General features: G+C 52.6%; 2 protein-coding genes across 4 annotated transcripts; one reads left to right on the top strand and one right to left on the bottom strand.

Moving 5' to 3' along the window:
* Positions 1-4,848: 4,848 nt before the first annotated feature.
* On the bottom strand, positions 4,849-9,711 carry DNAJC30 (DnaJ heat shock protein family (Hsp40) member C30). Its single transcript, XM_039508049.1, has one exon. The coding sequence runs from the start codon at positions 9,597-9,599 to the stop codon at positions 8,994-8,996; it is 606 nt and encodes a 201-aa protein (XP_039363983.1). The 5' UTR covers positions 9,600-9,711; the 3' UTR covers positions 4,849-8,993.
* An 18-nt stretch (positions 9,712-9,729) lies between these two features.
* Positions 9,730-24,202, top strand: BUD23 (BUD23 rRNA methyltransferase and ribosome maturation factor). 3 transcript variants are annotated; one of them, XM_039508045.1, is made up of 12 exons: positions 9,730-9,890; positions 10,321-10,358; positions 11,292-11,387; positions 12,923-13,005; positions 13,152-13,248; positions 19,100-19,196; positions 19,609-19,659; positions 20,265-20,350; positions 20,670-20,715; positions 21,315-21,376; positions 22,801-22,890; positions 23,248-24,202. In XM_039508045.1, the coding sequence occupies exons 1-12, from the start codon at positions 9,843-9,845 to the stop codon at positions 23,300-23,302; spliced, it is 849 nt and encodes a 282-aa protein (XP_039363979.1). In that variant the 5' UTR covers positions 9,730-9,842; the 3' UTR covers positions 23,303-24,202. The 3 variants fall into 3 exon arrangements, with proteins under 3 accessions (XP_039363979.1, XP_039363980.1, XP_039363982.1); XM_039508046.1 differs by lacking the exons at positions 9,730-9,890; positions 10,321-10,358 and adding an exon at positions 10,389-10,426; XM_039508048.1 differs by lacking the exons at positions 9,730-9,890; positions 10,321-10,358 and adding an exon at positions 10,389-10,423.
* Positions 24,203-26,069: the final 1,867 nt, after the last annotated feature.

A 26,069-nucleotide genomic window follows, 5' to 3' on the forward strand; every position in this document is an offset into this window, starting at 1 on the left:
CTCCTCGCCTGGTTTTGCTTTTGCAGCTTCTGGTTCTGCGCTGAAAAAAAGCTGAAATGATTGTCTGCTGTTGCTCTGATGAAGGGAGGGGCGACTGACGACATGGCTTACAGGGAATTAAAATCAACAAAAGGGATGGCTTTGCATCAAGGAGAAACACAAACAACGGTCACACAGAATGGCCCCTGAAGGATCAAACTCAAAACCCTGGGTTTAGCACAAAACAAATCGGGTCAATTTCTTGTTTTTATCCACTCCATCTATCTTTTACATCTTAGACTGGCAGCAGACGGTACAGTACGACTGCTAGCCACTGTCACCTCCTGGGTGCTCGGCAGAAAATGGGAATGACCTGGCTGAGTCACTCCCATCTGTGCCCAGGCACCCCTGACCGACCTCACCGAGGTCGGCTAAAAGAGCACCCAGGAGTACCAATTTTAATGCTCTGCTGCCAAAAGGCAATGAGCTGCTGCTGTGTAGCAATGCAGTCCCACGTCTGCCAGCACCCAGGAGACATATTGTGACGGTGAGCTGTGTGGGCTCCATGCTTGCTGGGGTATGGCATGTGCTCAGGTAACCCAGGAAAAGAGGCGCAAAACCATTGTCTGCCGTTGCTTTCACGAAGGGAGGAAGGGAGAGGGGGGTCTGACTACACGTACCCAGAACGACCCGTGACACTGTTTTCGCCCCATCAGGCATTGGGATCTCAACCCAGAATTCCAATGGGCAGCAGAGACTGCGGGAACTGTGGGATAGCTACCCACAATTCAACACTCCAGAAGTCGACGCTAGCCTCGGTACTGTGGATGCAGTCCACCGACTTAATGCACTTAGAGCATTTTGTGTGGGGACACACACACAATCGACTGTATAGAAACGATTTCTAAAAAACAACTTCTATAAATTCAACCTAATTTCATAGTGTAGACAGACCCTTAGTCTATAAAGTGCCACAGGTCTCTTTGTTGCTTTTTAGAGATCCAGACTAACACGGCGACCCCTCTGATACTTGACAAAGTGCTCTTTAAGAGCATAAACTCAATCTAATTGGTATTACTAAAGTCTGGTGGGATGGCCTGACGGGAATGTTAAAATCAATTATTATAACCTATGTAGGAAGGATTGAGTGGGCAAAAAGAGTGGGTGGGTGGGGAAGAGGCACTCTGTCCAAAATGGCATTATCTGTTTCCAAGCCACTGATAACTCAGAAGGAAGTGATCTTGAATGCTTATGTGTTAGGATTCAAGATTTGTAAAGTACATGAAGAGGTACTAGCTCAGAGGTGGGCAAACTATGGCCCATGGGACCATCCTGCAGGCCCTTGAACTCCCAGCCAGGGAGGCTAGCCAGCCCCTGGGCCCTCCCCCACTGTCCCCCTTCCCCTGCAGCCACGCCACCATGGCTCTGGGCAGCGCTCTGGGTGATGGGGTTGCATGTTCCTGCCAAGCTGAGCAGCAGCATGTCTGGCTCCCACAGTGCAGCCGGAGGAGTTCCAGGGGGCAGAGAGTAGGGGGTGGTTGGATGGGGCAGAGGTTCTGGGGGGTGGTTGGGATGGGGGGAGTTGGATATGTGTGGGAGTCACAGGGGGGCCTGTCAGGGGGCAGGGGTGTGGATAGGGTTTAGGGGACGGGGAACAGGCGGGGGTTGGATAGGCGTGGGGTCCTGGGGGGCCTGTCAAGGGGCGGGGGTGTGGATAGGGGTCAGAGCAGTCAGGGGACGGGGAACAGACGGGGGTTGGATAGGGGGTGGGGTCCCGGGGACTGTTAGGGGCAAGGGTTCCCGGGAGGGGGTGCTCAGGGGACAAGGAGCAGTGGGGGTTGGATGGGTAAGAGGTTCTGAGTGGGGCAGTCAGGTGGCGGGAAGTGGAAGGGGGACGGATGGGGGCGGGGGCCAGGCTCTTTGGGGAGGCACAGCCTTCCCTACCTGGCCTTCCATACAGTTTTGCAATGTGGCCATCAGGCCAAAAAGTTTGCCTGCTACAGACACTAAAATCACCCGAGAACGGGATTTACAGACCTATCTGTAATAGGTCGGGGGAAAAAAAGCCACTTGATCCTGAGGGATTTCAAACTGAGTGCCATATACCGGAGGGCTCATGCTGCTAATACTTGGAACACATCCTTGGCATTTCTAAACATTAGAGATGACAATTTCCTAATAAACTGTTGCATCCAACACAAGGGAATTCTATATTAGATCTCGTCCTTACAGATGGAGAAGAACTGATCACAGAACTAAAAATTAATGGTAGCTTAAGTACAAGTGATCATGACGATCACATTTGTAATGTGCAAACAAAATGAGTCCAGATCTGTAATATATATACTTGGTGCTTTAAAACAGGGCTTTGGAGCTGTGCTCCAGCTCCGCCCCAGCTAAAAACCTGCAGCGCCACTGCTCCGGAGCTGCTCCGCTCCAACGCCCTGCTTTAAAAGGGCCGATTTCACAAAGCCAAATCAGCTGGGAGGAGGAAGGTTTTAAAGTATATTAAGAACAAAAAAATCCTAACAATGGTATTGATCCATTGCTACATGGAAATAGTAGAATTATCAGCAATGATCAGTGATGAGCTGCTAAAATCTTAACAACCAGTTTCCTATAAAAAGTTCTGATTTAAGGGATGTGCCACAGCATGTATTTTTTGTACCAATAGGGTTACCATAGGCAACAGATGTATGTTAACCCTACCTAAAGTTCTTTTTTAAAAAGATGGGGCTGAACTAGAAATGAGCTCCGTTTCACATGTGTGAGTCCCTGCGCCTCCCAATTTTATAGGGACAGTCTGAATTTTTGGGTCTTTTTCTTATATAGGCTCCTATTACCCCTCACCCCCATCCCGATTTTTCACACTTGCTGTCTGGCCACCCTAGGGTGTGCACGTGTGGGTCCCAGCTGCTCCCTGCCCCCCCTCATTGAAACAGGTGTGCAGGGTTACTGCCCTGAGAACTGCAGGGCACCAGTGGACATGGGGCTGGCTGCAGACAGGGGCGTGGGGCAGGGCTAGCTGAAGGCAGGGAGTGTGACACGGGCTGGCTGCAACAGGGGCTGGCTGCAGGCAGGTGATGCAGACGGGGTGGCTGCGGGCAGGGGGTGGGCAGGAGGCGGCGGCGGGCAGGGGCTGCAGGCAGGGGCTGGCTGCGGGCAGGGGGCGGCTGCGGGCAGGGGGCTGGGCAAGGGCTGGCTGCGGGCAAGGGGGTGGCAGGGGCTGTGGGAAGGGGCGGGCTGCGGGTGGCTGCAGGCAGGGGTGGGCAAGGGCTGGCTGCGGGCGGCTGCGGGCAGGGGTGGCTGCAGGCCGGGGGTGTGGGCAGGGGCGGCTGCGGACAGGGGCTGCGGGCAGGGGCGGCTGCAGGCAGGGGGCTGCGGGCAGGGGCGGCTGCAGGCAGGGGCTGCGGGCAGGGGCTGCGGGCAGGTGCGGGCAGGGGTGGCTGCAGGGGTGCAGGCAGGAGCTGCGGGCAGGGGTGGCTGCAGGCAGGGGGCTGCGGGCAGGTGCAGGCAGGTGCGGGCAGGGGCTGCGGGCAGGGGTGCGATAGGGGCTGCGGGCAGGTGCGGGCAGGGGTGGCTGCGGGGTGCAGGCAGGGAGCTGCGGGCAGGGGCTGCGGGCAGGTGCGGGCAGGGGGGCTGCGGGCAGGTGCGGGCAGGGGTGGCTGCGGGGTGCAGGCAGGGAGCTGCGGGCAGGGGAGCTGCGGGCAGGGGGTGGCTGCGGGGGGTGCAGGCAGGGGAGCTGCGGGCAGGGGGGCTGCGGGCAGGTGGTGGCTGCGGGGGGTGCAGGCAGGGGAGCTGCGGGCAGGGGGTGGCTGCAGGCAGGGGGGGCTGCGGGCAGGTGCAGGCAGGTGCGGGCAGGGGGTGCGATAGGGGGGCTGCGGGCAGGGGGTGGCTGCGGGCAGGGGGCGGGGTGCAGACACTCACACGGGGAGAGCCGCTGGGAGCAGCCCAGGCCCAGCAGAGCAGCTGGGAACCCCCCATGTAGCAGCAGGAGCCCCAGGGCCAGAGGTCCGAGGAGCAGGAGCAGCAACAGGGCCAGGAGGCAGCTCACATGGCTCTCGCAGCGCAGCGCCCCCCGGCGGCCGGGAGGAGGAATTACAGGCTTCCCGGCCAGAGCCCATCAAAGCTTCCCTCGCAGGGAAGCCAGTTAACAAGCGGTTCTAAAACCGCTTCTAAATTTAACAACCGGTGCCTGCGAACCGGCTCCAGCTCACCCCTGGCAATGATGCAGAAAAGGTCAAAGTGTTAACTAAATATTTCTGTTCAGTATTTGAGAAAGACACAGATGTAGTCTCATTATACGATAAAACTCGACATTCCACTAGTATCGCAGGAGGCTGTTCAACAGCAACTACTAAAGTTAGACATTTTTACATCAGCAGGTCCATCCAAGAGTTTTAAAAGAGTTGATTGAGCAGCCTGCTGTGCTGCTGTTGATTTTCAGTAAGTCTTAGAACACTGGGGAAGTTCCAGAAGACTGGAGAAAAGCTAATGTGCCAATATTTCAAAAGGGTAAATTGGAAAACTCAGGTAATTATAGGCTTGTCAGTTTCTAATTGATCCCAGGCAAGATAATGGAGCAGCTGATACGGGACTCAAAAATTAAAGGAGGGTAATATAATTAATGTCAATCAACATGGGTTTATGGAAAATAGATCCTGTCACACAAACTTGATTCTTTTTATGAGATTACAAGTTTAACTGAAATGTAATAGTGTTGACATCATAAGTTCAGACTTCTGTAAGGTATCTGACTTGTTACTGCACATTCTGACTAAAAAACTAGAACAGCAAATTAACACCACACACATTAAGTGGATAAAAAGCTGGCTAATGGATAGGTTTCAAAATGGTAAAACGGGCAGTTTTTCTAATGGGATCCCACAATGGTTAGTTCTTGGGCTGTGCTATTTAACATTTTTATCAATGACCTAGAAGAAAACAAACTTACCACTGATAAACTCATCAGATGACACAAATTAGGGGCATGGTAAATAATGACGAGTACAGGTCACCGATTCAGAGCCATCTGGATCATTTGGTAAGCCAGATGCAAGCAAACTATGCATTTTAATACAGCTAAATGTAAACATACATATATAGGAACAAAGAATATAGGCCAGATTTACATGATGGGGGGCTCTATCCTGGGATGCAATGACTCTGACCCAAAGGAGCTAATGGGATCCCAAGATGAGTAAACAGGGAATCTTGAGGAGTCGTAGGGAGGTTATTTTACTTCTGTATTTGGCACAGGTGCAACCCCCTGCTGGAAAACTGTGTCCAGTTCTGGTAGCCAGAAATCAAAGATGTTGGTAAACTGGAGAAGGTTCAGAGAAGAGCCACAAGAATGATCAAAGGATTAGAAAACCTGCCTTAGAGTGATATCCAATGGCTGGAAGTGGAAACATGGCTAATTCAGACTGAATACAAGGTGTACATTTTTAACAGTGAGGGTAATTAACTATTGGAACAATTTACCCAGGATCATGGCAGATTCTCCCTCATTGGTGATTTTTAAATTGTGACTGGATGTTTTTCTAAAAGCTCTGATCTAGGAGTGATTTGGGGGAAGTTCTCTGGCACAGGAGGTCAGACTGGCACAATAGTCTTTTGGGGCCTTCGAATCTATGAACTGCAAACAGGTTGCACCTTTCCCTGGGGACAGTGACGTGAAGCAATGGGGACAGAAAGCTGCTAGGACCAGTTTAGTGAGCACAGCACTTTCTTGCTGGGGCTCAGATTGACAGCACTGCTACCAGTTCCACCAGCTGGTGAGAGCACCAGGACACATACTAGTGGAAGCTTTTAATGGCAGGGAGAACCCAGTGAAGCCCCAAATACAGCAGGGGAAATCTCTGTCCCTCTGTCCTCGAAACAGAGCATGCTTACTGCAGGCTTTGCTAGGCCCTCTCCTTATAGCATTTACCCTTGCCTTCAAGTCTCTCCACAACTCTGCACTGTCCAACTTGTCCTCTGCTATTACACCCCCCTTCCACCAACACCAGCTTGCTAGCTTCTCCCACAATCATCTCCATGTTGCCTTTCTCCATCTTACCCCTTATTCAGGAATCTAATCCATGAAAACACTTCTTCAAACCCCTCCTGCAGACCTTTCTCTGCTGGGACACCTATAAGCAATCAGCCAGTTAATGATGGCCAGCTGGGCTAAATGACTCTTACATTGTCTGTTCATAACAAATCTGCTTTGCCTGTCCCCACAATTTCCCTTTTCTTTAACTGTAACTCTTCAGGGCAGGGGCTGTCTCACTGTGCCAAAGGAAGAGACACAGGCTTTCATCTGCACACGATATGTCCAACTTTAATATTCGTGGCAACAGCTGCATTTTCCTTTTACAAGTCCTCATTCAAGGCATATTCTTAGAGCACATGGGTTAATACAGTGATGTGTCTCAGTATATTCCACCTCTGACTCAGACTCAGCCATCCACCAAGCGTACATGCAATTCACAGAGGTGCCTACTTCGGTGGAATAACCTGGCCCCTCTTCCACCCTAAGTGTGCCAGGAGCAGTGCACAAGTCTGGCATAGTTGTGCAGGTTTATTCCTACTCCAATTGAAGATGGTAACATTAAATGAATTAGGAACAAAAATGTTCTTTGCAGGATCCTCCCAGGCACCAGTGTGGAAGATCCTCACTGCACCGTACCAAGCCATGGCACAACCCAGCAGCAGAACTCACAACAGTGCATGGAGTCTGTGTGCAGGGGAAGACCCAAGATCTCCATACTGAGCATTCCGGAGACATAAAAGAATTGCCAACTCAAAGGGCCCTGAGCAGGACTGCATGAGGAGCCCATAAACCTTTGCACTGGGGATCAGAGGGAGGAGCAGTTTCTCCAACCTACTTCTCCATCACATTTCCACGTGACTTGGCCTCTTCCAGATGCTATGACTGGGAGAGTTGTCAAATTCGAAGGCCAAATCCTAATCAGACTTGGCCTGAAATACAACAGTGTCAAATCCACACTGCAGACCAAATGCAGCTAGAGAACCCTCAGTTGAGAAGGAGCATTAATAGAAGTAGGACTGGAAGTCCCAGCACTCCAAACCTCTCTCACTCCATGGAATCTAATCCAGGCCTCTCTCCCAGACTCCTAGCACCTCCTTATAAAATGGCAATGCTGGGAGCTAGAACCCCCGCCCCCCCAGCCAGACAGGGTGATTAGACTCAGTGCCTAATACCAAATAAGAGAGGGACAAGCAAAGTAGTCCTTTTACCTCACAACACTCCTTGCGGCAGAACCCTCACCCACAGGGCAAGTGTTCCTCTGATCATACAGAAGGCATCTCTGGATTCTATGGTTGTTTCATGGATCTGTTCTATGCAATTCCCTATTTACAGGAAAATAAAAATTTCCTGCAGTGAGAGGCAGAGTGCTGGGATTCAGTGCTCAAGGCTATGAGCCAAGAACAGTGGATCCAATGCAAATGAGAAAGTACGAAAGTGAAATCCTTGGCTCTCCAACAGCTACGGGTTTCGTTCACTCCATACTGCGTGGCAAAGTCCAAGTGAAACAAGTAAAACCCTCACCTGCAGAGGAAAGAAGGTGGCTTCCACTGCAACATTCTCTGTCACCTCAGCATTTCATTACATATAAATATCATAGCCCTATTTGTCTGAACACCTCTTACACACAGGACACACGGATCAGGACACAACGCAGTTCAGTACCCAGAATGCCACACTTCCAAGTTATGAAGCTCTCTGGGAAGATAGGCTGGAGCCAAGTACATCAGCACGACAGGGCAGGCTCCCCACAGCTTAAACATTGAGCAGTGTTTATGGAAGACCCTAAAAAGTGGGGAGACAAGAACCCTTCTCTACCTGTAGACCCAGGCAGGTGGCCTCACACCGCAAGACAGAATATTTGCTACCACCATCCTGAGCTGTTCTAATGAACCCAAAAACCTTTGGTACCAAGTGTACTAGAAGTCAGGCAGGTCTCCAAGAGGCACAGGGGAGATAATAACAAAGGCAGCAAGCCCAGCTGAGTGACAGCCCTGAAATACAGTACATCAGAAAGGTGGTAAGAGCATCCAGCTACCTATACATTGTGGAGACAGCATCTCTCAGTTCTTGATAACTCAAGACCCATATCAAACTACTCTTCAGCACCAGTGAGGATACAATCTACTCATTCATAAAGTGCAAAAAAATAGGGAGGACCCAGTCTTTGCCTAGTTAGGCTCACCCTACAATCTGACTTTAGGCCTGCTCTCCACTAGGAATTTACATCAGTAGAGCTACCTCTCAGGGCTGTGAAAACTCCACACCCCTGAGACACAGTTATACCAATTTAACCCCGGCGTAGGCAGCGCTAGGTTGACAAGAATTATTTCATCAGCCTAGCTAATGCCTCTCAGGGAAGCAGATTACCTACACCGATGGGAGAATCCCTCCTGTCAGTGTACGTAGTGTATCTACACTGAAGTGCTAAAATGGCACAGCTGCGTCACTTCAGCATTTTAAGTGTAGACATACCTGAAGTGGGCAGGTCCAGAGGACTCCGTTTGGATGAGACTGCAGGATTTGAGCCTAAAAGGTGAACTGAAATGCATTTTATACCCATTAGGACTACAGTTCAGGGAAGAGAATTCTATTAACATGTAAAACCCAGCAGAAAGCTGCGCTCTTTCCCCCGCAGTGAGTGGCAGAAACATCTCCAACGCTGGCAGGTGAAGGGCAGCTCCCTGAACGCTGCTCTTAGCAGGCAAGTGCCAGAGGAGACTTCTGATTTGGAAGGGTAATTACATTGGTCTCTACGTGCAGTGAAGGAATTGGGGTCTCAAACCGATTTGTGAAGATATTTTAATGGCATTTCAGCTCCCCTAAGGTGTCCTTGCAAAAGCACAAGGCCCGGTAGGGCCCGAACCGTCGAGATCTCCGCAGCGACCCTTCCCCATGCGGGCCTGTCCATCGGCACAACCAAAGCCTTGGGCCAAGTCCGGGGGCGGGCGCGGCGCGGCGCGGCGGGGGGCTCCGGCCTTCACTTCATGCCGACCAGCAGCACCATGGCGGAGAACACGAGCGCGGCGACCGAGAACTCCGCCAGCCAGCCCAGCTGCCAGCTCCTGGCCGCCGCCTCCTGCTGCCGCCTGCGCTGCTCGCGCAGCGCGCGGAGGAGCTGCTGCTGCCGCTCCAGCTGCTCGCCGTAGTGCGCCCGGTAGAAGGCGTCGAAGTCGAAGACGGGCGCGGCGGAAGGGGGTCGGCGGGCGGGCGCGCTGCGCTGGGCGGGCGGGCGGCCCGAGGGCCGGGCGGCCGCGCTCAGCTCCTCGCGGCTCAGCACGCCCCGGTCGTACCGGCGGCGCAGGGCGGCGCTGCCCAGCACGGCGTAGGCCTGGTGCAGCGCCGTGAAGCGCGCGGCCGCCTCCTTGCTGCCCGCGTTGCGGTCCGGGTGCCAGCGGAAGCTCTGCTCGTAATAGGCCGCCTTGATCTGCGCCTGCGTGGCGCTGGCCGGCAGCCCCAGCAGCTCGTACAGCCCCGCGGGCCGCGCCGGGCTCCCCCCGCCGGCGGCGCCGCTGTAGGGCCGGGCGGGCAGGGCGCGGCCCAGGAGGGCGCGGGGCCAGCCCCGAGCGGTGCGAGCCGGCGCCATGCGGGGCGGGGCGGGGCGCTGCGGGGCCGGGACCGCTCGCCTCAACCCCACTTCCGGGGCCGTCGGCCCCGCGCCGCGCGCCCAATGGGAGCGCTCCCTGTGAGGGCGGGGCAGCAAGAGGTCCCGGCCAATGGACTGAAGAAAGTCGCGCGGACGGACGGCTGCCTCGACCAATGGAAGCTGCCGACGCGCCAGCCTCACACAGTGCGCCGCGGCTCGGGGAGATGACGTCAGAGAGTCAGCATGGCGGGGAGCGGCCGGAGGCCTGAGCATCGCGGTCCCCCGGAGCTGGTGAGTCCGGGCCCGGCGCCCCTGCGTCGCAAGGCCTGGGTGTGGGCGGGGCTCTGGGTGGGGGGGTCTCTGGGGCGCGGCTTGGAGGGGGAGGGGCTGTGGGGCTGGGGCCTGGGGTGCCCGGGGGCGGGGCTCTGTGGGGCTCGGGGGCGGCTTGGAGGGTGCCCGGGGCGGGGCTCTGTGGGGCTCAGGGGGCGGCTTGGAGGGTGGGGTGCCCCGGGGCGGGGCTCGGTGGGGCGAGGGGGGGGGGGTGGGGCCTGGGGGTGCCCCGGGGGGCGGGGCGTGGGCTCTGTGGAGCTCAGGGGCACGGCTTGATCTGCGGAAGTAGTGGAGGTCTCTGGGCCCGTGGGGGTTGGCCCTGGAGGGCATGGTGGGAGGGGAGCATCAGCCTGTCGTTCTCCGAGTTTCATGATGATTGTTTTTCTTGCAGTTCTACGATGAGGCCGAGGCCCGGAAATACTCCCAGAAGTAAGGGCGCTTCCCCTGCATGCTTGCTCCCTTGTTGTGGTGCACATGGCCAGTCCCCAGTGGAGGTGGTGAGGATGGGTCTTGTCCCATCTCTGTGTTGATGTCCAGAGCATCTGGAGTGCTGTTTGCTGTGTGTCCCAAAAAGTGTCAGTGTGCACCAGGAAATGCAATCTGAACTAAAAAATTACATGGTGAAAGACCTCAAGCAGGTCTGTGGTGCAGCTACTCTGCTGACATTAATGGATGTGGAGCTGTCTCCTGTGCAGTAGTATCTGCTCCCAGCAAGCATTCTCCGTTTGTACTGCGCAGCTCTCCCCATAGTGAGCATAAGATCTGCCGTTGTGCTCTTAGCTATAAACTCCTGAGGAATGGCAGAGCTGGGTGCCTGACTTCAGTCTTAGTAATTGTGTGGAGAGCTGTATTGACCAATGGTTGAAAAAAGCCTAAGCCAGTTTATGCAGGGCCCATGGGCCCCCAACGGAATGTGGAAATTTCCATCATAAGGCCGATTCCCATCTTAGGCCTTTCCTTGTGCTTCCAAGTACTCAGTTATTCATGAAGACAATGAAGGTCTGAGCCGGAGGTTACCTTGGCTGTGACTTTATTTTGGGCAGCAGAAGCCACTTAGATCTTTCATTGTTGCTTTCATGTGAATAAAGGTAACGGTCTCAAGTTGCAATGTGGAAGGTTTAGGTTGGATATTAGGAAAAACTTTTTCACTAGGAGGGTGGTGAAGTACTGGAATGGGTTACCTAGGGAGGTGGTGGAATCTCCTTCCTTAGAGGTTTTTAAGGTCAGGCTTGACAGAGCCCTGGCTGGGATGATTTAGTTGGGGTTAGTCCTGCTTTGAGCAGGGGGTTGGACTAGATGACCTCCTGAGGTCCCTTCCAACCCTGAGATTCTGTGATTTTAAGGAGGATTCTTTCTCCTCAGCTCTCGAATGATTGAGATCCAGTCGCAGATGTCAGAGCGGGCCGTGGAGCTTTTGGGCTTGCCAGAAGATCGGCCATGTTTCCTTCTGGATGTTGGGTAAGACCCTGCATATGAGCCATGTAGAACTGTAAGGATGCTGCTTTCCTCCTCCCACCTAACCTCACTGGCCTTCATGTTGCAGTTAGAGAAGGACAGAACTCTGAATTGTCAGTGTGAGGGTTTTAGGTTTGTACTACAAATTACAGTGGATACTATGATGATGACGACCATGGCTCAAATTTCTAGAAAGAACGTGGGTGTCTCAGTACTTACTTTCCACAGTTGCTGCTTAGAGAGAGGAGAAAGACGATCATTATCCTGAAAGGTTTGCAGACATGTCAGTTTGACGACGTATCCCATAATTTTTTATGGGAAGATGACATAACTGGAGTATGTTTTATGCTACATGTGCCATGTAACTTCTCTGTAAAGGTTATGGTCTACTGAATCTATTCATCCCATTTGTGCACATATACCATTTTTGTACTTGAAGTTATGAATATTGGCTGTACACTTGCTGGATTTCTAAGTAAGCTTTGTAAGGCATTTGGTCAGCTTCTTTAGAAAGGAATTTGCAAAGTTAAATGCCCAATCAAGAAGCACTTAAGGAAAAATGGATCTTGGAATGCTCCAATACACATAAGAAGTCTACTTGAGGATATTCAAGGTAGCATGTGAACCATGGCTGCTACCTGTAGTTCTGAGTCATGCATGGACATGTGATTTGCCCATGTGACTCCAAAACTCCATCTTGGAGCTAGACTTTGCATAGGAGTGAGGAGGGGGTCTTCACCCACAAGAGAGAGTCTATATAAACCCCCGGGAGGCCCCTCCATTTGGTCTTCATCTGGCTAAAGAGAGAGAGCCTTTCCACACACACCCCCACCCCCCAAGGATACCTGAAAGGAACTGGAACAAAGGACAGTAATTACAGGGAGTGTGAGTGATTGCTGGACCCAGACTAGAAGGAGACTAGTCTGTAAAAGGAAGCTTACTGGGTGAGGTTTTTATCTGTATTCAGTTTCTTAAACATAGACTTGCGTGTTCTATTTTATTTTGCTTGGTGATTCACTTTGTTCTGTCTGTTACTACTTGGAACCACTTAAATCCTGCTTTCTGTATTTAATAAAATCACTTTTTACTTATTAATTAACCCAGAGTGTGTGTTAATACCGGGGGGGCGGGCAAACAGCTGTGCATACCTCTCTATCAGTGTTATAGAGGGCGAACAATTTATGAGTTTACCGTGTATAAAATGGATTTATTTGGGGTTTGGACCCCACTGGGAGTTGGGCATCTGAGTGTTAAAGACAGGAACACGTCTATAAGCTGCTTCCAGGTAAGTCTGCAGCTGTTAGGGGACATGGTTCAGACCCTAGACCTGGTCTTGCAGCAGGCTAGCAGGTCTGGCTCAAACCAGGCAGGGCACTGAAGTCCCAAGCTACCAGGGCAGGAAAGCAGGGGCAGAAGTAGTCTTGGCACATCAGGTGGCAGCTCCCGGGGGGTTTCTGTGATCCAACCTGTCATAATCAGTAAAAGGGCTGGATATTGGGATAGAGCTGCATTTCTAAGATCTGTTCTTTTGCTTTTAGCTGTGGCTCTGGTTTGAGTGGAGATTATATCTCTGAAGAGGGACATCACTGGGTTGGGATGGACATCAGTTCTGCCATGCTGGGTAAGCAGATTCTCTTCCACTGCATGCCCTAGTGGGCAGACAATACATGTGTGCAGTGGGAGGGTTAGAAATGTATAAAATGCTGCCCTGGGTACTGATCTGAAGACTTGTGGCCATCTGCCTGACTTGTCTTTTGTGCTGTGCAGATGTTGCTATGGAGAGAGAGGTGGAAGGAGACCTCATCCTTGCAGACATGGGGCAGGGGATTCCCTTCAGGCCAGGCATGTTTGATGGCTGTGTCAGGTAAGACATTGCTCTTTGTTTTTTCTCTTAGTTCTCAGAGCTCTGCCTAGCAGGAAGACACAACACAAGCCTGGCCTTATTAGCTGGCCTTACCAGCTTGCACTCCATAGCAGGTAGTTGAAATTTGGACAGGCTTTGAATTAGGGATGCTTCTTCTCGTATTTGGGAGCAGCTGCTGGAAAATTACCTTTGACTCTCATAATACTGAACTGTGAAAACAGGGAACGGCATATCCAAAAATCGAGGAATGGCTAAGAATCACTGATAACTAAGGCTAGCAGAAGGTGCTGGCTTCCTGTGCTGAACATGGCATAAGAAACTAGATCATGGTCATGCTGCTCATTTGGGGAGGGATGGGAAGAGTCAGAACCCCTGACACTAACGGGTCGGTTGCCCAAGCATATAACCTGTTCACTAGTTAATCCTGCTGTTATATTCAGCGTGTCACAGATCCGTAGGATCTGAGCTGTGCCCCAGCTTTTAAACAGTCTGTTGGAGGAACCCCTTTGGTGTGCCGGATCCCCAAATCTTCCTTCAGCGTAGGCCCGCAGCCTCACTGCCTCTGCTGTGTCCCTGGGTCCAGCACTTGTGATTCACACCATAGGCTCTGCCCAGTGAGTCCAACTGGGCAGAGAGTCTCTATGGATAGAAATTTCATGCTCTAGTAAAAATATAACAGTAGGGATCTATTATCGACCACCTGACCAGGACAGTAATAGTGATGATGAAATGCTAAGGGAAATTAGAGAGGCTATCAAAATTAAGAACCCAATAATAGTGGGGGATTTCAATTGTCCCCATATTGACTGGGAACATTTCACTTCAGGACGAAATGCAGAGATAAAATTTCTCGATACTTTAAATGACTGCTTCATGGAGCAGCTGGTACGGGAACCCACAAGTGGAGAGGCGACTCTAGATTTAATCCTGAGTGGAGCGCAGGAGCTGGTCCAAGAGGTAACTATAGCAGGACCGCTTGGAAATAGTGACCATAATACAATAGCATTCAACATCCCTGTGGTGAGAAGAACATCTCAACTGCCCAACACTGTGGCCTTTAATTTCAAAAGGGGAACTATACAAAAATGAGGGGTTAGTTAGACAAAACTTAAAAGGTACAGTGACTAAAGTGAAATCCCTGCAAGTCCTTTTAAAGACACCATAATAGAGGCCCAACTTCAATGTATACCCCAAATTAAGAAAAACAGTAAAAGAACTAAAAAGAGCCACCGTGGCTTAACAACCATGTAAAAGAAGCAGTGAGAGATAAAAAGACTTCCTTTAAAAAGTGGAAGTCAAATCCTAGTGAGGCAAATAGAAAGGAGTACAAACACTGCCAACTTAAGTGCAAGAGTGTAATAAGAAAAGCCAAAGAGGAGTTTGAAGAACGGCTAGCCAAAAACTCTAAAGGTAATAACAAAATGTTTTTTAAGTACATCAGAAGCAGGAAGCCTGCTAAACAACCAGTGGGCCCCTTGATGATCAAAATTCAAAAGGAGCGCTTAAAGACGATAAAGTCATGAGAAACTAAATGGATTCTTTGCTTCAGTCTTCACGGCTGAGGATGTTAGGAGATTCCCAAACCTGAGCTGGCTTTTGTAGGTGACAAATCTGAGGAACTGTCACAGATTGAAGTGTCACTAGAGGAGGTTTTGGAATTAATTGATAAACTCAACATTAACAAGTCACCAGGACCAGATGGCATTCACCCAAGAGTTCTGAAAGATCTCAAATTTGAAGTTGCGGAACTATTAACTAAGGTTTGTAACCTGTCCTTTAAATGATGACTGGAAGTTAGCTAATGTAACGCCAATATTTAAAAAGGGCTCTAGGGGTGATCTACAGACCGGTAAGTCTAACGGTACGGGCAAATTAGTTGAAACAATAGTAAAGAATAAAATTGTCAGACACATAGAAAAACATAAACTCTTGAGCAATAGTCAACATGGTTTCTGTAAAGGAAATCGTGTCTTACTAATCTATTAGAGTTCTTTGAAGGGTCAACAAACATGTGGACAAGGGGATCCGTGGACATAGTTTAATTAGATTTCCAGAAATCCTTTGACAAGGTCCCTCACCAAAGGCTCTTACGTAAATTAAGCTGTCATGGGATAAAAGGAAAGGTCCTTTCATGGATTGAGAACTGGTTAAAGGACAGGGAACAAAGGGTAGGAATTAATGGTAAATTCTCAGAATGGAGAGGGGTAACTAGTGGTGTTCCCCAAGGGTCAGTCCTGGGACCAATCCTATTCAATTTATTCATAAATGATCTGGAGAAAGGGTAAACAGTGAGGTGGCAAAGTTTGCAGATGATACTAAACTACTCAAGATAGTTAAGACCAAAGCAGATTGTGAAGAACTTCAAAAAATCTCACAAAACTAAGTGATTGGGCAACAAAATGGCAAATGAAATTTAATGTGGATAAATGTAAAGTAATGCACATTGGAAAAAATAACCCCAACTATACATACAACATGATGGGGGCTAATTTAGCTACAACGAGTCAGGAAAAAGATCTTGGAGTTATCGCGGATAGTTCTCTGAAGATGTCACGCAGTGTGCAGAGGCGGTCAAAAAGCAAACAGGATGTTAGGAATCATTAAAAGGGGATAGAGAATAAGACTGAGAATATATTATTGCCCTTATATAAATCCATGGTACGCCCACACCTCGAATACTGTGTACAGATGTGGTCTCCTCACCTCAAAAAGATATTCTAGCACTAGAAAAGGTTCAGAAAAGAGCAACTAAAATGATTAGGGGTTTAGAGAGGGTCCCATATGAGGAAAGATTAGAGGCTAGGACTCTTCAGTTTGGAAAAGAGAAGACTAAGGGGGGACATGATAGAGGTATATAAAATCATGAGTGATGTTGAGAAAGTGGATAAGGAAAAGTTATTTACTTATTCCCATAATACAAGAACTAGGGGTCACCAAATGAAATTAATAGGCAGCAGGTTTAAAACAAATAAAAGGAAGTTCTTCTTCACGCAGCGCACAGTCAACTTGTGGAACTCCTTACCTGAGGAGGTTGTGAAGGCTAGGACTATAACAATGTTTAAAAGGGGACTGGATAAATTCATGGTGGCTAAGTCCATAAATGGCTATTAGCCAGGATGGGTAAGAATGGTGTCCCTAGCCTCTGTTCGTCAGAGGATGGAGATGGATGGCAGGAGAGAGATCACTTGATCATTGCCTGTTAGATTCACTCCCTCAGGGGCACCTGGCATTGGCCACTGTCGGTAGACAGATACTGGGCTAGATGGACCTTTGGTCTGACCCGGTACGGCCTTTCTTATGTTCTTATGGACTCCTGGTCACGCTTTTACACTGTTCAGGGACTACTGCACCTCAGCAGGTATTTGCAGGGACACCAGGCAGCCTTTTCAAAGCAGAATAGGGTTTATTAATCTGGAACGCAGCATCGGGAGTCCTTAGGTTAGCACAGAGAAATCAAAGTTAAGATATAGTGCATCTGGCCAGGCCAGAGCAAGCCGCCAGCCAAGCTGCTCCAGGTTCCATTTCAGGCTCTCAGTCCCTTTGTCCCTCCACAGGGAGAGCAGCCCAGCCTCTCCCAAAAGCTACTGTTTATTCCCTGCCTGGTCCCTCTTAGTCCCTTGTTCTGGAGCTGGCCACTGCTCAGTTTCCCTGCTGAGAGGTGGGGAGAAATCTTCCTCTTGATGATTGTTTGCTAGGTGTGAATTGTCTGGTCACTGGGGCTTCCCATTACCTCTTAGGGGTCAGCTCCCAGACAGCTGCACTGGGCAGCACAGCATGGGGAGGAGTGACCAGCCCTCTGTGGAGAAAGAAGTGGTTCAGGACTATTTAGAAAAGCTGGATGAACACAAGTCCATGGAGCTGGATGCGCTGCATCCGAGGGTGCTAAAGAAGTTGGCGGGTGTGATTGCAGAGCCAGTGGCCATTATCTTTGAAAACTCATGGCGATTGGGGGAGGTCCCAGATGACTGGAAAAAGACTACTGTAGTGCCCATCTTTAGAAAAGGGAAGGAGGAGGATGCGGGGAACTACAGGCCAGTCAGCCTCACCTCAGTCCCTGGAAAAATCATGGAGCAGGTCCTCAAGGAATCAATTATGAAGCACTTCAAGGAGAGGAAAGTGATCAGGAACAGTCAGCACGGATTCACAAAGGGCAAGTCATGCCTGACTAACCTAATTGCCTTCTATGAGGAGATAACTGGCTCTGTGGATGAGGGGAAAGCAGTGGACGTGTTATTCCTTGACTTTAGCAAAGCTTTTGATACGGTCTCCCACAGTATTCTTGCTGGCAAGTTAAAGAAGTATGGGCTGGATGAATGGACTATAAGGTGGCTAGAAAGCTGGCTAGATCATCGGGCTCGATGGGTAGTGATCAATGGCTCCATGTCTAGTTGGCAGCCGGTATCAAGGATCAGTCCTGGGTCTGGTTTTGGTCAATATTTTCATTAAGGATCTGGAGGATAGCATGGACTGCACCCTCAGCAAGTTTGCAGCTGACACTAAACTGGGAGGAGTGGTAGATACGCTGAAGGGTAGGGATAGGATATAGAGGGGACTTAGACAAATTAGAGGATTGGGCCAAAAGAAATCTGATGAGGTTCAACAAGGACAAGTGGAGAGTCCTGCACTTAAGATGAAAGAATCCCATGCACTGCTACAGACTAGGGACCGCTAGGCAGCAGTTCTGCAGAAAAGGACCTAGAGGTTACAGTGGATGAGAAGCTGGATATGAGTCAACAGTGTGCCCTTGTTGCCAAGAAGGCTAGCGGCATATTGGACTGCATTAATAGGAGCATTGCCAGCAGATCAAGGGATGTGATCATTCCCCTCTATTCGACACTGGTGAGGCCTCATCTGGAGTACTGTGTCCAGTTTTGAGCCCCACACTACAAGAAGGATGTGGAAAAATTGGAAAGAGTCCAGCAGAGGGCAACAAAAATGATTAGGGGGCTGGAGCACATGACTTATGAGGAGAGGCTGAGGGAACTGGGATTGTTTAGTCTGCAGAAGAGAAGAATGAAGGGGGATTTGATAGCTGCTTTCAACTACCTGAGGTCCTTTCCAACCCTGATATTCTATGATGCTCGATTGGTATGGGTTGGTTTCAGCAGGTTCCAGACAGTTCCTTAAAATTCATTGTGCCCAGGCAGCGAGATAACCCCCCACCCACCCACCCACCCATCCCATGTCTCCTGCTGCTCCAAGAGCAGATTTAGCCTTTTAGCCCTTGCTGGACAGCAGTGGAGGGTATGGGAGGAAACTGAGGCACATATAGGATCCATAATACTACAGGAAATTCCAACTTCCTCTCACAGCATCACCCACAATCATGGACTCTGGTTATTGTCGAATGCCCTTGAGGTGTCATTGCTGGGCTCCAGAGTGACGCCCACCATTTCTATAAATCTCTCTCTCAGCACTCCTGGTCTACAGTTGCACTACATCCACTCAAATCTGGAATGTTTTGTATCCATAAGGACTAGAAACTCTGTTGTAACAAAAGCTTGCGTTCTGCAGAATCTAGATCTGACAGATAAATACACCAAATGGGTCAGACATGACTTGCAAATCAAATATGTGACTTCCTGTGCTAGACAGCATCTCTTTAGAATGGGCTTATACAACACCTTTGCTCCTAAAAAGTAAGAGGCAATGCACTGATGAAGCAAATGCAGTAGTTGTCTTGGGCCCAACAGTATGTCACATGCTATCTTGGACTACAGAATAGGTGTGAGGGACACGGGTAGGAGGAGGACGTTAGGGGACTGGAGTCTTTGTTAAGGAATGTGGCTTTGGTTGCCCACGTGGGAGGCTTGGTGGCTCAGTGTCACTTAGGTCATGCATTCTCTTTCAGTATTTCTGCAGTGCAATGGCTCTGTAACGCTGATAAGAAGACACACAGTCCCCCAAAACGCCTGTATCGATTCTTCTCAACCCTTTATTCTGCCTTGGTAAGTGGTGAGTGACAGATATGGCCATTTCCTGCAATGTTCTTGAAAAACCTTATTGTATTAAGTGTATTGTGGGTGGGATTGTATGTAACATCTCTGGGGGGAGATGTGATGTGGGGCCTGGGAGCTCAGGGATTGTAATGAAAATGTGCCAGACACGAGTGGATGTTTAGAAGAATAAGGGTGAAGTGGATTTCCTCGGGAATCCCCAGGAAAAGGTTCATGCAAGTTTCCCACTGTCAGTTATGCAGACCCCCAGCCTTCTGAAGCTATGCCCTGAGGAGTGGGTCATGGTCTGCTGATCACTCAGGAAGGCCCGGGTTGAGTGAAGAAGCAGCTGAACTGCCCAGTCTCAGTTCTGGTTCTGAATGTGAGATAGTTCTGAACTTGTAATCACCTTTGTTTCCTGTAGGCCCGAGGGTCCCGAGCCATCCTGCAGTTGTACCCTGAAAACTCAGAACAGGTGACTTTGGCTGATGGGGAGAGGGGATGCAAGGAGGGAGGAGGCAGAGAAGCCCTGCTCAAAGTTTGGCTGTTTTTCCAGGGGGTACTGGGAGCTGAGGTGGGTGTGTGAAGATGGGCTGCTTTAAGGACCCAGCAGAACAGGGCTGAGCATTTGGTTTGCAAGATTTCCCAGAGGTCTGTTCACTGGTACCGGTGAAAAGCCGGGGCCTCGAGGAGCCATGGGCAGGCCGCTAGGCTGAATGCTATTCAGTGTTCTGTAGCACCAGAGCTTTGCAGTGTCAACCCACTGGCCTTTTCCTGAAGACTCACTGTCAGTTAGACTGAGCTAGAGCATGAAGACAACAGACGAGCGGGGGTGGGGAAAGGAGAGAGGAGTTAAAATAAATACAACCAAAGAGTGGTTTCTGGAGGGATTGCTGGGGGTTGGATTTAGGGGTTGCTATGAAAGGGGGGGTGATCTCACCATTGGGGAGCCCTAGCCCGGCTAGACCCTGCAGTAAGCTGCACTGGTAGCTGCTGGCTGAGCCTCGGGTGCTGTGCTGTACATTGCTGGCCTGGTGACGGCTGAACAGTTCCTGACAGCATGTTCTCTCTCTCTGCCAGCTGGAGCTCATCACTGCGCAGGCCATGAAGGCAGGGTTCACGGGAGGAATGGTGGTGGATTATCCCAACAGCGCCAAAGCCAAGAAGTGAGTTCTGTCTCCCGCTAGGCTGGGGCCACTGAGTGTGACCTGAGCTGGGGTGAGCCCATCCTTGTAGTGTTACTTTACTGGACTCTCTGACATGGCTGTGTCTCCCCCGTATGGAAATACTGCCCCATGACAGAGGCAGGAGTTCCTGTTACAGACCCTGCTACTGATCTGTGAGGTAGCTGGCCTGTGAAGGACACCTAGCCTCAAGTCAGCTTCTGGAAGCTGTGTGGGAAGCTCTTGACTAGGCCTCTGAGTCCCAGACTCTCAGTCTGAGGCCCAGGAATCTCATCTCTCTCTCTCTCTCTCTCTCTTTCAGGTTCTTCCTCTGTCTCTTTGTTGGGACGGCTGGTGCGTTACCAAAGGTAATGAGCTGCGGCTCAGAGACGATGGTGCAGCTGGCAAAGTGGGAGGGAACAGGGGGCGGAGTGCTCAGGATCTCCTGCTGAGGGATGCTCTTTTGGTAGGTGTGGTTGCTAGGTAACCTGAACAGAGGGAGCCTGGCCAGAGGCTCCAGTGGGCTGTGTGACATCGTCCCGCCAGGGGGCCAACCTGGGCTTCAGACTCAAACCTTTGGGAAAGGGATGTGCACAGAGGGGCTGATTGCCATCCCTGAGGGTGCAGCTCCAGCGGCCTTTGTGCCTGAAGTCTGATGTGGCCACCTGTCGTGCACTGGTCCCTTCCCAGCAGGGCTATGGGAGAGGGGACCTAACCCTGTGTCCTTAGTACCAGGATTGCCAGCCTTGGCTCATCCTGTCCCAGACCTTCCATCGAGCCAGCTCGGGGCTGGCCTGGGTTTGCCTCAAGCACTGGGAGATCAGTTTGCGCCTTCCCTCCGGCGCAGCCTGTCCCTGAGGCTTGCTGAGTCGGGCCTCGCTCTTGCAGAGCCCCCCTCCCCTTCTGTCCGGGGCGGTGGCTGGGGCTGCGCTTTGTGGCTCTGAGGCCCGTCGCTTTGTGCTTCCAGGCCCTTGGTGCTGAGTGCGCTGATGGAGAGGAGTCCCAGCAGGCCAAGTTCACCAATGAAAGGTACCATGTTCCCCAAGGTCCTCCCCGGGAGAGAGACCTCCCCGCCTCCGGGGGCCTGGCTAGTGGGGAGGGGGGTGTCGCTGACACTGGACTGTGGAGCCAGGGAGCTGGAGGGCCAGGACCCTGCGGTGGGAGGGCTCTAGCTCAGTGCTCAGTTTCAGGATGGCCTTGGCCTTGGCCTTTCCTGACCCAGACGTTTCCAGTCATGGTTTAGGCCACTGTGGAGTAGCAGAAGATGTAGCTGCTTCATGGCATCTAAAATGGCCCAGAGGGGTCTGTTCTGCTTGTTTATACCTTAGATCATCCAGCCTGATCTCGGCTGGGAGAATTCTGGGGTGGGGCTGAGTTGTGAGTGTTTGGGCATGAAGTGCAGTGGGGCTGTTGGATTTTTAAGATGTCCTTTCTCCCCAGTTCAGTGGAGTTCAGTGTGTGGTAATTGTTCAGGCAGGCTGGCCCAGGGCTTGTCTGCATGGGGACATTCACTGGCATAAGACTGTCCACATGGGCAGTCATACTGGTGTAATTGTGCCAGTAAGTTACCCTGTGTAGCCCTAAATTCCCTCCCTTCTCAGCTGTTTGGCCGTGTCTCTTGTCATGCCAGGCTTTCTGGGTACCTGGTGCATTTCTCTGCTGTTGGCATGTCTCCTCCCTAGGTGGTGGTGCAGGGCAAAGCTCCCCTTGCAGCCAGTAGGAGAGACTGAGAGCACCAGCCAGAGGATAGTCGTCGTGGTTGCCAGGAGCTGTTGGCTGCCATGTTTTCCTGCCTCTGACACTGTTCCACTCCTTAACAGTATCCAGTTTATGGCTCCTAATTACCAAGGCAGTGTTCTGGCAGCTTGCTTAAAAAAGACCAGATTGCAGCTGCCTTCCTCTGTAATCTGGGGTTATGTCCCATGGAGACCCGTGGTTCCCGCATGCAATTGGCTGTCAGACTGGAGTCTGCTCCAGTAAAGTTGGTGCCCTGCATGCTGGGATGTGCAGTCCCCACCCAGGTGCATTCCTCTCTGAGCTGAGGTGACAGCTAACTGCTTTTTTGTGGAGTATTCTACCCGCCAGTGGTGCTGATGGCCTGCTGGTCTGTGCTCTCGCAGAGCACATGGGGAAAGCACGCAGCCCTGCCCCACTGCTGGAGGCAGGGGTTGCCTTGACTGAGGACTTGTCACCATTTTCCTTGCCTGCATCTTTGTCCTGTTTGGCCAGTGCTGCTTGCCCATGCCACTGCTCGCTGCCCTAGCTTCCAGCCTCCCCCACCCCTGGGCTGGCCTGAGAGGGGCTGGGGATAACTGGCCAATGCCACAAGGGAACAAGAGCTGTCCTGTGCTAGGAACTGAATCCCAGAACCCTCCAGAGGCAGCCCAGAGCCCTCCAGACTGGTCCTCCTTGCGTGGACCCCCATCAGCGCCATCGTTTCTGTTTCTCTGTAGAACACGGTTCAGAAATGCCAAGGGCAAGTCTGTAAAGAAAAGCCGGGACTGGGTCTTGGAGAAGAAGGAACGCAGACGGCGGCAGGGCAAGTACGTTCCGTGGTGCCTCCCTTTGCCCAGATTCCCGTGGGTGGGAGGGAGCGAGTAGCGGGCATTGTACGGGTTGTAACCCGGCTGCCTCTGTCTCCCATGCAGACAGTGGCTACCACCCTTGTTTCAGGGCATGGTAACAAGGACATCAGCAATTCACTTTCACTGTAGCCATTGCCTGCCTTTGGGCAGCATGGCCGCAACCCTTTTGTCCTGCTGCCAGCCTGTTCTAATGCATCTGCTGACCCCTCTCCTGGCTATCAGTGGAGGCTCCAGCCCTTCTGGCTCTGTGGCCTGATTCGCTTCTAGCCCACATCCCTCCCTACAGCGTGATCTGTTCTGTGCCTTGCTCTGCAGGGAAGTGAGGGCGGATACGAGATACACTGGCCGAAAGCGGCGGCCTCGCTTCTGACTGCCCTGCATATTCCAGCTCGATGGTCGCTATGCAACAGCCCCTGCGGAACTTCCCTGCAGCTCTTGTGCCTCCCTGGATGGGCCCCCTGGTCTGAAAGCTGCTTGTATGGAGCGGGTCTCTGTGGCCCTTGCAGCGGAAGGCTGGGCCATCTCTGCTGCTGTCCAGGGTCCCATTTGACGCTTCTGGTCGTATTTCATGGGATGATGCCAGTCGGGAACAGACTCTGCATCTATTTTTATGTGCTGGGCGCTGACACTGAGCTGGCAGACCCCCTTTCTTTGGCCATCTGTTATGAGAGCCAACTGGAGGGGTCAGAAACACTGGTGGGCAGCCTGCCCCGTACTGCGTGCAAAGGGCCCTGGGTGATGGGACCTTTCCTGATGAGCTTCCAGCCTACTCAGTAAATAGGCCCTTGGTTACGAGTACTGCAGAGCTGTCGTCTTTCCGGGAGTGGTTCTGTGCACAGCAAGGGCTGGTCTCCGCTGCTCCTCCCTGGTTCACAGGAGTATTTGCACAGTGCTGTGCCCTCTGCTTGGCTGCTGCAGGGTTACATACTCCGGTCGTGTGGCGTATGCTCAGTGAGCACTGAGAAAACCCACCAGTCGACCAGACTAAGCACTTCCGCAGCACTCATGGGCTGGCAGCTGGAGGTGGGGGGCTGCTGTATGCTACCCACCCTGCAGGGGCCCATTCCTCCTTTAGCTGAGGGCTTCAACCGGCCCTTGGAGGAACACTTCTGTTCCTGGCTGCAGCACGGCCCTGCCCAGCCAGCCAATGGAGGTGCCCTCTCTTCGTCCCTCCCCTCAGCCGCAACACAGCGAGGAGCCCACTGCTGGCTTTACAGCTACAAATGTTTATTCTGCATAAAAATTCCACCCAATGGGAAGCTGTTTTGCACCCAAAGCTGGGGGCGGCGAGCGAGCTGAGGGTGGGCCCGGGAGCTGGGTGTAGACAGGAGGCAACGTACAATGTTCTAGCCATGGGGACAGAGCAAGTCAGGTTCAGGATCCACATAGAAAACAAGGACACTTAGCTCACGGTACAGCAACGTTACAACCAAGGGGTTGCTCTGAACTCTTTCAAGTACATTAATTAAAAAACAAATCCCAGTATGAGTGAAAGCTGCCTGTGCCCCCCTGCCCCTCCCCGGCAATACTGTGTCAAGCCCCTGGCGCTGGGGGCACGTAGCACAGGTGCTTCTTGAGAAAAGACGTGTTCCCAAAGGAAAAGTAAAACATCTTCCCCGCGCCCAGCACAGCCTGGCTAATCACATCCCCTCGTGCAGTAGCTCCCCAAGGTGCAGGGATTGCACTATTGCACCAACCCCCCTTCCCTCCCCTAAGCCTGGCCTGCTGCAGGCTTCTCAGCCCCACTGCTTGGTGGTTATGGCAGCGGTGGGAGCAGCTGCTGGGAGAAGAGCCCTGGCTGGGCAGAATCCCACTTGCTGTGTCCCCAGTTGCACCTGCTGGTTTCCTCGCTGCCCCCCTCCCTGGGCCCCTGCATGCTCAGCTGTTCTGGCCGCAGGGCTCTGTGCTGAGCGCGGGGGGTCCCTGCAGCGGGGTCTAATGCAGCCCCTGCAGCTGAGGATGGGGGCAGGGCTGTCTGGCTCACGCCGGCCGGTGGTCTAGGCTGCAATGGTGCTGCGGTGCCTTGGCCCCCGCAAGGGGTGTTTAGGAAGAAGTAGCTGGCCAGCCTCCACCGCAGCTGCGTTTTGAAGGGGCGACCACCAGTCCTGGCTCACCAGGAGCTGTCCAGCCCTTGCCTGTGGCAGAAGCCCTCCCCTGGCGGTCGCGTGGGCCAGGCTTTGCACGAGGCAGAGCAGAGCAGCGTAGTATTAAATCTCTGCTGGCGCTGGGGTCTAGAATCCGGGCCCCAGCCTAGCCCAGGAGCTGGATGCACCCAAAGGCAGCGTGTGACCATACGCAGCCCTTCTCCCCCAGCAGGGCTGCCAGTGCCAGGGGAAGATGCCCCTTGACCCCGCCCGTTTCTCAAGCTTGCTGTGAAGTAGCTGCTCGCAGCTCAGGACTACAGCAGGGTTAGGTCCTGAACCCATGTGGGACTCAAGCTGCGCAAGGCCAGAGGCTGCTTACCTGGAGGGAGCTGAGCCCTGCCCTGTTCTAGCGCCATCTTCGGCCTGCCCTGCCACGCCTGGAGGGAGCCGAACCCTGCCCTGTTCTAGCGCCTTCGGCCTGCCCTGCCACGCCTGGAGGGAGCCGAGCCCTGCCCTGTTCTAGCGCCTTCGGCCTGCCCTGCCACGCCTGGAGGGAGCCCAGCCCAGCCCTGCCACGCCTGGAGGGAGCTGAGCCCAGCCCAGCCCTGCCACGCCTGGAGGGAGCCGAGCCCAGCCCTGTTCTAGCGCCTTCGGCCTGCCCTGCCACGCCTGGAGGGAGCCCGGCCCTGCCCTGCCACGCCTGGAGGGAGCTGAGCCCAGCCCTGCCACGCCTGGAGGGAGCCCAGCCCTGCCCTGTTCTAGCGCCTTCGGCCTGCCCTGCCACGCCTGGAGGGAGCCGAGCCCAGCCCTGTTCTAGCGCCTTCGGCCTGCCCTGCCACGCCTGGAGGGAGCCGAGCCCAGCCCTGCCCTGCCACGCCTGGAGGGAGCTGAGCCCAGCCCTGCCCTGCCACGCCTGGAGGGAGCCCAGCCCTGCCCTGTTCTAGTGCCTTCGGCCTGCCCTGCCACACCTGGAGGGAGCCCAGCCCTGCCCTGTTCTAGTGCCATGTTCGCCCTGCCCTGCCACGCCTGGAGGGAGCCCAGCCCTGCCCTGCC

The sequence above is a fragment of the Mauremys reevesii genome, linkage group 20 (assembly GCF_016161935.1).
Source record: "Mauremys reevesii isolate NIE-2019 linkage group 20, ASM1616193v1, whole genome shotgun sequence".
Classification (NCBI taxonomy): Eukaryota; Metazoa; Chordata; order Testudines; family Geoemydidae; genus Mauremys; species Mauremys reevesii.